This window comes from Anolis sagrei, chromosome 5, assembly GCF_037176765.1.
Source record: "Anolis sagrei isolate rAnoSag1 chromosome 5, rAnoSag1.mat, whole genome shotgun sequence".
In the NCBI taxonomy this organism is placed as follows: Eukaryota; Metazoa; Chordata; class Lepidosauria; order Squamata; family Dactyloidae; genus Anolis; species Anolis sagrei.
The window spans coordinates 196,367,611-196,380,262 of NC_090025.1; the positions used below are offsets into that span (position 1 = coordinate 196,367,611).

General features: G+C 45.0%; 1 protein-coding gene across 1 annotated transcript in view; it reads right to left on the reverse strand.

The window, feature by feature from the left end:
* The window catches only part of KCP (kielin cysteine rich BMP regulator), a 141,640-nt gene that overhangs the window by 105,050 nt on the left and 23,938 nt on the right, over nucleotides 1–12,652 (reverse strand). The window contains exons 4-10 of the mRNA XM_067469392.1: nucleotides 11,713–11,987; nucleotides 10,167–10,350; nucleotides 6,779–6,846; nucleotides 6,001–6,097; nucleotides 4,342–4,424; nucleotides 2,831–2,924; nucleotides 365–453 (exon numbers count right to left, since the gene is read on the reverse strand). Of these exons, the coding sequence (XP_067325493.1) occupies nucleotides 365–453; nucleotides 2,831–2,924; nucleotides 4,342–4,424; nucleotides 6,001–6,097; nucleotides 6,779–6,846; nucleotides 10,167–10,350; nucleotides 11,713–11,987 (890 nt within the window). The remainder of the gene's footprint in view (nucleotides 1–364; nucleotides 454–2,830; nucleotides 2,925–4,341; nucleotides 4,425–6,000; nucleotides 6,098–6,778; nucleotides 6,847–10,166; nucleotides 10,351–11,712; nucleotides 11,988–12,652) is intronic.

Consider the following 12,652-nt stretch of genomic DNA (forward strand, 5'->3'; position numbering starts at 1 on the left):
TCAAGTTGCTCCTAACATGAAAAAAAAATCTGTCGACCCATCATCTATAATGTCTACAGCTATCTATCTATCTATCTATCTATCTATCTATCTAACTAACTATCTATCTACCTATCTATTCTTTCTATCGATCTATCTATCTATCTATCTATCTATCTATCTATCTATCTATCCAACCAACCAAACAAACAACCACCTATCTATTCATCCATCCACTTATCTATCTAGAGAGCTGAATTTCACAATAAATAGACAATGCAAGGTCATAGCATCCTAGGGTTGGAAGAGACCCCATTGGGGGAATGTATTCATTTCAAAGCCCACCCACAATTAAAAAAATACCGCTTGCACCCCCAAAACTCACAGAGCAGGAACAGCGTTGGCATCCGTCGGCGGAAGTGACCTCCAGCCCCAGCTCTAAAGGACGTCCATCCAGCTCACAGACTGGAGAAACTGGGATTATCAAAGCAGAAACTGAGACAGGGGTTTTATTTTGGGGGGCTAAATTTCCTATCTAAACAATGTCACAGCCCCCCCCCCTGAAAAGCATAGTTCATTACTTAACTTGAAAAAACTTATATGGAAAGCATCATTGGGCCAGATGGGCTTTGGGGGCCAGGGCACAAAACGGCGGCATTAATCCCAGAAGGATCCAGACGAGCCATTAAAACATCAATTATAATTAGTGCAGTGGTAATTGGATGGAATTATTTAGCATCTCTGCTTCTCACTCATGCATTGAGGGAGGCTAATTGCCTTGGGAAATGTTGGGATGCCCTACAATTCCCAGGATTCCCCAGAGAAGAGGGAATACATGTGCAATTAGTTAAAATTCTCATATGCAGAACTGAATAGAGGAATAGAGATGGGAGGTCCAAAATGCAGATGCCTGATCCTTCCAAACAACAACAACAATGCCGCACTTTCCTCTCATGGCTCATGACATTACAAACGATACAACTTAAAACCCCAAACAGGTAAATATTAATGTAGAATAGCACACAGAATTGTTAAAAACATACAAAAGTATTAAAAACAGTTAATATAATAAGAACTCTGCCCTTCAATGATTTTTTCCCAAATTCTAGCATTGCAGTAACTTTCATAGAATCCTAGAATCAAAGAGTTTGAAGATTAAGCATTTTCAGCCAAGAGTGCTGGTGCTGCATGAAACTACAACTCCCGGGATCGAATCATAGAAGAGTTGGAAGAGACCTCATGGGTCATCCAGTCCAACCCCATTCTGCCAAGAAGCAGGAATATTGCATTCAAATCACCCCTGACAGATGGCCATCCAGCCTCTGTTTAAAAGCTTCCAAAGAAGGAGCCTCCACCACACTCCAGGGCAGAGAGTTCCACTGCTGAACGGCTCTCACAGTCAGGAAGTTCTTCCTCATGTTCAGATGGAATCTCCTCTCTTGTAGTTTGAAGCCATTGTTCCCATGCGTCCTAGTCTCCAGGGAAGCAGAAAACAAGCTTGCTCCCTCCTCCCTGTGGCTTCCTCTCACATATTTATACATGGCTATCATATCTCCTCTCAGCCTTCTCTTCTTCAGGCTAAACATGCCCAGCTCCTTAAGCCGCTCCTCATAGGACAAGCTGGAATGTGTCCAGAGGAAGGTGACTCAAATGATCAAGGGTCTGGAGAACAAGCCCTATGAGGAGCGGCTTAAGGAGCTGGGCATGTTTAGCCTGAAGAAGAGAAGGCTGAGAGGAGACATGATAGCCATGTATAAATATGTGAGAGGAAGCCACAGGGAGGAGGAGGGAGCAAGCTTGTTTTCTGCTTCCTTGGAGACTAGGACGTGGAACAATGGCTTCAAACTACAAGAGAGGAGATTCCATCTGAACATGAGGAAGAACTTCCTGACTGTGAGAGCCGTTCAGCAGTGGAACTCTCTGCCCCGGAGTGTGGTGGAGGCTCCTTCTTTGGAAGCTTTTAAGCAGAGGCTGGGTGGCCATCTGTCAGGGGTGATTTGAATGCAATATTCCTGCTTCTTGGCTGAATGGGGTTGGACTGGATGGCCCAGGAGGTCTCTTCCAACTCTTTGATTTTATGATTCTATGATTCTATGTTCTCCAGACCCTTGATCATTTTAGTCGCCCTCCTCTGGACACATTCCAGCTTAGAGTCAATATCTCTCTTGAATTGTGGTGCCCAGAATTGGACGCAATATTCCAGGTGTGGTCTAACCAAAGCGGAATGGAGCATGGGGAGCATGACTTCCGTAGATCTAGACACTAGACTCCTCTTGATGCAGGCCAAAATCCCGTTGGCTTTTTTTTGCCGCCACATCACATTTCTGGCTCATGTTTGTCCACGAGGACTCCAAGATCTTTTTCACACGTACCTCTCTCGAGCCAGGCCTCATCGTCCCCCATTCTGTATCTTTGCATTTCGTTTTTCCTGCCAAAGTGGAGTATCTTGCATTTGTCCCTGTTGAACTTCATTTTGTTAGTTTTGGCCCATCATCTCTCCAATCTGTCAAGATCGTTTTGAATCCTGCTCTTGTCCTCTGGTGTCTTGGCTCTCCCTCCCAATTTGGTGTTGTCTGCAAACTTGATGATCCTGCCTTCTAACCCTTCATCTAAGTCATTAAGAAAGATGTTGAACAGGACTGGGCCCAGGACAGAACCCTGCTTGTGGCACTCCACTCGTCACTTCTTTCCAAGATGAAGAGGAAGCATTGGGGAGAATCACCCTCTGGGTTCGTCTCCCGTTCCCAAGGATTATTTGGGACTTTAATAATAAAGAGATTCTGACACAGCCAAGAATTTGTAAACAATGAGCAAACGGAGCAGGCTTTATTATAAACCAGGTGCCACTTACCTGGACAGACAGGACAGCAGTGTCCCGGTTGCGGGATGGCCTTGGAGCATCGGATCGGGGGGCACTGGATGGGGTGGCATCGGACCAGGCTCCTCTGGAGGAGGAGAAAATAGAAGAAGTTGGGTCAGATGCTTTCCTTCTCTGTCAAATTTGTTCGTCCTTACCTACTAGAGCAGTAACACCTAAACAACACTTTCGCCCCATTCCTAGTTCATCCCACATACTTTGGGCCACCAGCTCTTCTCTGTCAGGTGTTTAGTGAGATAGTTATTGGAACCAAAATGGCACTTTTAACATGATCAGAGGAATTGTCACTCAGAGAAGAATTAACATATGCAATTCACTAGTAGAAGGTTGTCATGTATAATGTTCTGCAGTTGATGGTGGTAGGCCTAACAGTTGGTGATGGAAGGGTTAATTTAAGTCTTAGTTCTAAAGGGTTGAGTAATCTGTAAGTAAGAGTTCATAGGTGAAAGCAATTAAGGGTGGAGGTATGCAAGAGATGGGTTGCAGCTGGGTGTTTGTGGATATAAGGAGCTAGCCTTGGGACTGATCTTTGGGAGAAAACTATTTGTATCTTGGTGGTAGATGCTGCTGGTTTTCCCCCAGGTTCATGGATTTTTGGTGTCCTGACCTGTCTCCTGAACCTTTGGAATCTTGGAACCTTGAATCTTTGGACTGGCTTTTGACTACGGTAGACTCTTGATCCCTGGACTTTGTTTATTGAACTCTCGGCGTTTAACCACTGGACTGGACCTTTTGACTACGGAGTTATCTTGAACCTGCAACAGTGTTTGCTGTTTTTGTTTTATATTCTGTGGCTGAGTGTAATCTTTATGTTTTGGACTATTAAAACAGCCAGAAAGTAAGTGCTGTTTTGATTAAATTGTTTAACACAAACTGGGAGTTTGGTTCATCTCTGCCTAAATATTGGCAGAGCCCTGGCAACGTGACAACGGTGTGATAATTGACACTATAATCAGCAATAGCTGGGATGAACAGGGACGTCTCAGTAGTTACGATATGTGACAGTCTCCAAATCTGGAAACATTATGCATCACTGGGAAGATAATTGGCACCATCTTCTTACTTTTTGGCTACTACTGGCCAAATATAATGCATAAAAATTGCTCATTTGGTTCACTGGTGTTTTCCAATTCCCATCGAGGTCATTATTTCTGTCAAAATCTTGGTACTTGACCACAAAACTTATCTCTGATCAGTTGCAGATTGGAGATAAGAGCTTTCTTCCTGCTGTCCTGTGGAAATTGGCCTCCTTAAGCACAGGAAACTTGCTTTTCTTAAAAAGAAAGGAGCCAGGATCTGACAGTGTGTTATAGTTCATCTGAATGCACACAAATAGACTTGCAGGATGCATATGTTCAGCTCTCAATTCCCTGGATCTGCTTCGAATCCCCTGGCTGAGCGCATACAGGGGATTTGATGTAGATCCAGGGAATGGGGATCACCAATGTATATCTCCAATGCTTCCTGAGATGTTTGCCACTCACCAGGCAGGAGCAATTCATGCAGGGGTTCGATTTGGCCACAAAGACATCCCCTTCTTGGTACCTCTGTCCTTCGTACTCACAACCTGCATAAAACGGAGGTTAAGGGACATCCTCAGCATCCTGGAAGCTTCCCAGAATAATCTACATTGCAGAACTAATGCAGTTTGACCCCACTTTAACTGCCATGGCTCAATGCAGTGCTATCCTAGGAGTTGCAGCCTTACAAGAGGTTATTTTCTGCCAAGAGTGCTGGTGCTGCATGAAACTACAACTCCCAAGACAGAATCATAGAAGAGTTGGGAGAGACTTGGTGGGCCATCCAGTCCACCCCATTCTGCCAAGAAGCAGGAAAATTGCATTCAAATCACCCCTGACAGATAGCCATCCAGCCTCTGTTTCAAAGCTTCCAAAGGAGCCTCCACCACAATCCAGGGCAGAGAGTTCCACTGCTGAATGGCTCTCACATTCAGGAAGTTCTTCCTCATGTTCAGATGGAATCTCCTCTCTTGTAGTTTGAAGCCATTGTTCCATTGCGTCCTAGTCTCCAAGGAAGCAGAAAGGAAGCTTGCTCCCTCCTCTTCTCTGTGGCTTCCTCTCACATATTTATACATGGCTATCATATCTCCTCTCATCCTTCACTTCTTCAGGCTAAACATGTCCAGCTCCTTAAGCCGCTCCTCATAGGGCTTGTTCTCCAGACCCTTGATCATTTGAGTCGCCCTCCTCTGGACACACCCCAGCTTGTCAACATCTCTCTTGAATTGTGGTGCCCAGAATTGGACACAGTATTCCAGGTGTAGTCTGACCAAGGCAGAGTAGAGCATGAGGAGCATGACTTCCCTAGATCTAGACACTAGGCTCCTATTGATGCAGGCTTGGATTTTCCCCCTGCCGCATCACATTCCTGCCTCATGTTTAACTTCCTGTCCACGAGGACTCCAAGATCTTTTCCACATGTCCTGCTCTCGAGCCAGGCATTGTCCCCTATTCTATATCTTTGCATTTTGTTTTTTCTGCCTAAGTGGAGTATCTTGAATTTGTCCCTGTTGAACTTCATTTTGTTAGTTTTGACCATTCATCTCTCTAATCTGTCAAGATCGTTTTGAATCCTGCTTCTGTCCTCTGGAGTATTGGCTCTCCCTCCCAATTTAGTGTCGTCTGCCTTCTAGCCCTTCATCTAAGTCATTAATAAAGATGTTGAACAGGACCGGGCCCAGGACGGAACCCTGCGGCACTCCACTTGTCACTTCTTTCCAAGATGAAGAGGAAGCATTAGTGAGCACCCTCTGGGTTCGCCCATTTAACCAATTACAGATCCACCTCACCATAGTTTTGCCTAGCCCACATTGGACTAGTTTCCTTGCCAGAAGGTCATGGGGGACCTTGTCAAAGAAGGCCTTCCTGAAATCCAGGTATGCTCCATCCATGGCATTCCCCGCATCTACCCAGCTTGTAACTGTTGAATTTCACTGTGTTCAACATTGAGGTATCTTGCCTCAGAGTCTGATAGAGTTTCCTTGCTGGATGTATTTAAGCAGAGGTTGGATAGCCATCTGTCTGGAGGGCTTGGATTGTGCCTTCCTGCCTGGCACAATGGGGTCAGATTGGATGGCCCTTGGGGGTCTCTAGGGTTCTACAATTCTGTGTTTCTGCTCTTACCTGGACGGCAAATGGGACAGCATTCCCCCGGTGGCGTGTAGCGCTCCCGACATGAAAGCTCAGGGCATTTGGTGGCCTGGCATTGAACCGTACCAGCCTAGAAGGGACACAGAAAGGAAAGTCTGGACTCATCACAGACACACATTGTCAGAAGTCTATCTGTGATTGTAGGTGAACTATAAATCCTAGCAACTACAAATCCCAAATGTGAAGCTCTATTTCCCCCAAATTCCATCAGTGTTCACATTTGGGCATATTGAGTATTAATGCCAAGTTGGGTCCAGATCCAACATTGCTTGAGTCCACAGTGCTCTCTGGATGTAGGTGAACTACAACTCCCAAACTCAAGGTGCCCACCAAACCCTCCCAGTATTTTCGTTCATCATGGGAGTTCTGTGTGCCCAGTTTGGTTCAATTCCATTGCTGGTGGAGTTCAGAATGATCTTTGATTGTAGGTGAACTATAAATCCCAGCAACTACAACTCCCAAATGACAAAATCAACCCCCCCCCCCACCCCCAACTCCACCAGTATTCACAATTGGGTGTATTGGGTATTTGTGCCAAATTTGGTCCAATGAATGGAAATACATCCTGCATATCGGATGCAGGATGTATGTTGTGTGTGTGTGTGTGTGGGGGGGGGGGGGGGTCACCACAACATGAGGGACTGTATTAAGGGGTCACGGCATTAGGGGTCACAGCATTAGGAAGCATTAGGAAACACTGATCTAGATGCACACTGAGATTATCAATGGGACTTGTGATTGCCCTTCCTACCTTACACCAGCAAGTCTGGCACGCCTCCATCCTCCAGCTCTCCCCTTCCTTTCTCCCATCCACGCAACCTACAAATCGAGGGGGAAGAAATCAATGCCAGAGGTCACCTGTTGGATTTCTACCTGCCAAACCCCAGTGAGGGTGGAAAGGATGGCACATTATGGGGATCAGAGGCTGGAAGGAGAAATACAAGGGTTGAATGAAAAGTAATGCCTCCACCTTCGTTACTTGGATTTGGGTGGAAATATTTTAATAAATCAAATGGAGAAATAATCCTTAGAATGTGCTCTTTAACACCCACTATTCCATTTTCCACATAATCACCAGACAATTTGGATACATTTCTGCCAACGATGAACAAGTTTTCTGAAGCCGTCACGGAAGAAGTCGATACTCTGTTTCCGCTACTGGCCTCTCACAGTTCTCTCAACGTCTTCATCAGAAGCATCATGATGTCCCCGCAGGTCTTCTTTCATTATCAGGAACACATGGAAGTCAGATGGTGCTAAATCTGGACTGTACGGAGGATGTCGTACGGTGGTGAGATCCAGTCTCTGAAGTTTCAAGTCTGTGCGCTTTCATTTCAGGAGTCAGCATCCTGGGTACCCACTGTGCAGAGATCTTCCGATAGCCAAACAAAGCAATAATGTGACCTACAAGTTCTTGTGAAATGCAGATTATGCCTGAAATTTCTCTCTGAGTGATACGACGATCATCCTGAATCAATCTGTCAACCTTTTGCTTGTCAAACTCGGTGGTTGCTGTCACAGGACGTCCAACTCTTTGTTTGTCACGCGTCAGATGTTCCCACCAACATCTTTAAACTTACTCGCCCAGCGATGCACAGTACTCACATCAACACAATCACCACAAACAGTATTCTCTGATTACTCTCCTTTGGGGTGACACCTTCTGCTGTCAAGGATTCAATGACTGCACGTTGCTTAAGTTGCATTGACCCACCGTTTGCGCAGGGTTCCATACTTCACACTTTAACAACACAACCATTCAAAGCTAAGGTTTCCCACCAAAATGGAACTGTAGAGGAGAGTCTACCTAACAAGCCAGTATCTGTCGCATACCAGTACTGCCATCTGTTGAGTTACAAAGGTGGAGGCATTACTTTTCATTCAACCCTTGTACTTCGCACTTTAACAACACAACCGTTTAATGCTAAGGCTTCCTGCCAAAATGGAACTGTAGAGGAGAGTCTACTGAACAAGCCAGTACCTGCCAAATACCAGTACTGCCATCTGTTGAGGAGTTACGAAGGTGGAGGCATTACTTTTCATTCAACCCTCGTATTTCTTCTCCCCCCCCCCCCCAAAAAAAAAAAAACTTCACGCACATCTAAATGGATGCAAGTGACTGTCCAGACTGAAACTTCAGCTGGGATCACCAATTCACCACCCACCAAAAATGAAACTACACTGTTGCATGAGTGCACTTCTACACCAGGGAGATGATGCCTGGCTCAACAGCAGTATGTGTGAAAAAGATCTTGTAGTTTTCGTGGACAACAAGTTAAACATGAGCCAATAATGTCATGCAGCAGCAAAAAAGGGCAGTGCAATTTTGGCCTGCATCAATAGGAGTCTAGTGTCTAGATCAGGTATCCTCCTGCCTCAGTGGAGCGTGCTTGCTCCATCCATGTTCAACATCTACTCAAATGACCAGCCACTGTCAAAATATAGAGAGTTTCATCTATGCTGATGATTGTGCCATCACCGCTCAAGCAGGGTCCTTTGAGATGGTTGAACAGAAGCTCTCCGAAGTTCTAGGTGCTCTTACTGCCTATTACAGGGAAAACCAGCTGATCCCCAACCCATCTAAAACACAGACATGTGCCTTTCACCTTAAGAACAGACAAGCATCCTGAGCTCTGAAGATCACCTGGGAAGGAATCCCACTGGAGCATTGCAGCACACCCAAATACCTGGGAGTCACTCTGGACCGTGCTCTGACCTACAAGAAGCATTGCCTGAACATCAAGCAAAAAGTGGGTGCTAGAAACAATATCATACGAAAGCTGACTGGCGCAACCTGGGGATCACAACCAGACACAGTGAAGACATCTGCCCTTGCACTATGCTACTCTGCTGCTGAGTATGCATGCCCAGTGTGGAACACATCTCACCACACTAAAACAGTGGATGTGGCTCTGAATGAGACATGCCGCATTATCACGGGGTGTCTGCGCCCCAGACCACTGGAGAAATTACACTGCTTAGCCAGTATTGCACCACCTGACATCTGCCGGGAAGTAGAAGCCAATAGTGAAAGGACCAAGGCAGAGACATCTCCAGCTCATCCCCTGTTTGGGTATCAGCCAGCACGTCAACGACTTAAATTAAGAAATAGTTTTCTTAGATCTACAGAGACACCGCTGGAACACCTCAGCAAGTGAGAGTCCAAAAGTGGTAGGCTCAAACCCAGCACCTCAATCCATGGGTGATACCAAATGAAAGACTCCCCCCTGGGCACACAGAAGACTGGGCAACTTGGAAGGCGCTGAACAGACTGCGCTCTGGCACCACAAGATGCAGAACTAACCTCAAGAAATGGGGCCACAAAGTGGAATCCTCGACATGCGAGTGTGGAGAAGAGCAAACCACTGACTACCTGCTGCAGTGCAGCCCAAGCCCTGTCACGTGCACAAGGGAGGACCTTCTTGCGGCAACACCAGAGGCACTCCAAGGGGCCAGATACTGGTCAAAGGACATTTAATCAACCACCAAGTTTGCAAAATTTGTGGGTTTTTAAAATCTGGTTGTTTATTTTGTTCTGTTAGAAAGGTAAAACAATGTTCTGGTTGCGGATGACACGATAAATAAATAAATAAATAAAATCAGGTATTCTCAAACTGCGGCCCTCCAGCTGTTTGCGCCTTCAACTCTCAGAATTCCTGACAATTGAACAAGCTCGTTAGGGTTTCTGGGAGTTGGAGGCCGAAACAGCTGGAGGGCCGCAGTTTGAGGATATAATAAAACTTAATTTATATTCCGCTCTATCTCCCCAAAGGGACTCAGGGCAGATGCCTGATCTAGATCCGGGGAGGTCATGCTCTACCTCTATTCTGCCTTGGTCAGACCACACCTGGAATCACAGTGTGTCTAGTTATGGGCACCGCAATTGAAGGGAGACCTTGACAAGCTGGAAAGTGTCCAGAGGAGGGTGATTCAAAGGATCAAGGGTCTGGAGAACAAGTCCTATGAGGAGCGGCTTCAAGAGCTGGAAATGTTTAGCCTCAAGAAGTCCAGAAGGCAGGCAGTAGGAATGCTGGTGTAGAAGCTCTTACCTTCTGGATAATGCCTCCTAAGTACCAACTTAACGAATTTGATCTGACTTGTGAAGACTAACGAAAAAATTGCACACCCCTAATGCTCACCCAGGCAATGTGGTCGGTCATGGCGCAAGGTACACTCCGTCTTGCCTCGGATGCAGGCACAAGTGGCGCACGCATCCTTCTCCCAGGAAGCCCCATCTTCATAACGCCGTCCTTCCCACACGCATGACAAGGGCCGGCACTCGCACTCCTCCAGGGACTTTACACGGACCAGCAGGTCTGAATTCTGCGGAGATGAAGAGACACAGGGGTTCTTTCACTTAGCTGCCATGGCTTATTACTATGGAATCCTGGGAGTTGTTATTTGACAAATTCTGTAGCCTTCTCTACTGATGCTTCACAAACTATAACTCCCAGGATTTCATAGCATTGAGCCAGGGCAGTTCAAGAAGGCCAAACTGCATTTGTGCCACAACCATTTTAAGTTGATCTTTCATTTTATATTGTTCCATACACATACACATATGTGTATACACACATACATATATATACATACATATATGCATACACACATCTACATAAACATACACATATATACACATACACACATGCATGCATATATACGCATACATATATACATACACATATACACATACACATACACATATATACATAACATATATACATATACATTCACATATTCACACATATATATACATACGCATCTACATATGCACTTATATACACATATATACATAAACATATACACATATACATACACATATTCACATACATATATACACATACACACATAAATGCATATAGGCATACACACATACATATATACATGCTCATATATATACATAAACATATACGCATATACATACACATATTCGCACACATATATACATACACATTTACATATGCACACATATACACATATACATATATAAACACATACATATATAAATACACATATATACATAAACATAAACACATATACATACACATATTCACACACATATATACACATACACACATAAATGCATATAGTCAGGCATACATACATATACATATACATATTCATGCATACACACATACATATATACATGCACATATATACACATACACATATACAGACACATATTCACACACATATATACATACACATATATACATAAATGTATACACATATACATACACATATTCACACACATATATACATACACATCTACATATGCGCATATACACATATACATACATATACATATACATATATATATACACACACACATACATATATACATTCACCACCCCATTACATATATACACATATACATACACATACATACAAATCACCACCCCTTTGTTCTTTTGTGCCTTGGTTTTTCCCATTGGTCATTGGATTAATTGATTGATTGATTGATTGATTCGCTATATTTATTTCCAGCCTTTCTCACCCCTGGGGAGGCTCAAGGTGGTTTACAACATACTAATGGCAAAAATCCAATGCGTACATACAGTACACAAAGATATAGACACCTAAGGTCAGACTAGATGATCTCCAGGGTCATTTCACCAATAGATTCCCCCCATTCCGATTCTAGGTTTGGCTGAGTGGGTGCAACCTGTCTCTGGAAGGCCTCACCTGCTCCTTGACCATGTCCAGCATGGTCCCCAGCCCGTCCACCAGCTCCTCCAGCCTCCGGATACGCTCTTCTGGGCCGGCCGGATCGGGCCGCAGGGCTGACCCAAAGGGCGGGAAGTCCGACTCGCTGGCTTCGCGTTGATAGTGGCGGATGTCGGTCAGGGCCATCGGCTCAAAGTGCAGCGGAGGAGAGTCCAGCTCCAGGAGATGCTCTCCAGGCGGGTCTGCATACCGCTCCGCAGGGAAGGCGTAGGGCAGAGGCAGCGGTTCTGGCTCTGTGGGTTGGGAGGAAAAGGATACGGAAGAAAAGGCGGAATATGATGGATCTGGACCAAACTTGGCACAAATACTCAAATGTGAACACTGGTGGAGTTTGGAGAAAATAGACCTTGACACTTGGGAGTTGTAGTTGCTGGGATTTATAGTTCACCTACAATCAAAGAGCATTCTGAACTCCACCAGTGATGGAATCGAGCCAAACTTGGCACACCGAACTTCCATGACCAACAGAAAATACTGGAAGGCATTGTTGGGTATTGACCTTGAGTTTGGGAGTTGTAGTTCACCTAACTCCAGAGAGCACTGTGAACTCAAACAATGATGGATCTGGACCAAACCTGGCACGAATACTCAATATGCCCAAATGTGAACACTGGTGGAGTTTGGAGAACATAGACCTTGACACTTGGGAGTTGTAGTTGCTGGGGTTCACCTACAATCAAAAAGCATTCTGAACTCCACCAGTGATGGAATCAAACCAGACTTGGCGCACTAAACTCCCATGACCAACAGAAAATACTGGATGGGTTTGTTGGGCATTGACCTTGAGTTTGGGAGTTGTAGTTCACCTACATCCAAAGAGCACTGTGAACTCAAACAATGATGGCTCTGGACCAAACTTGGCACAAATACTCAATATGCCCAAATGTGAACACTGGTG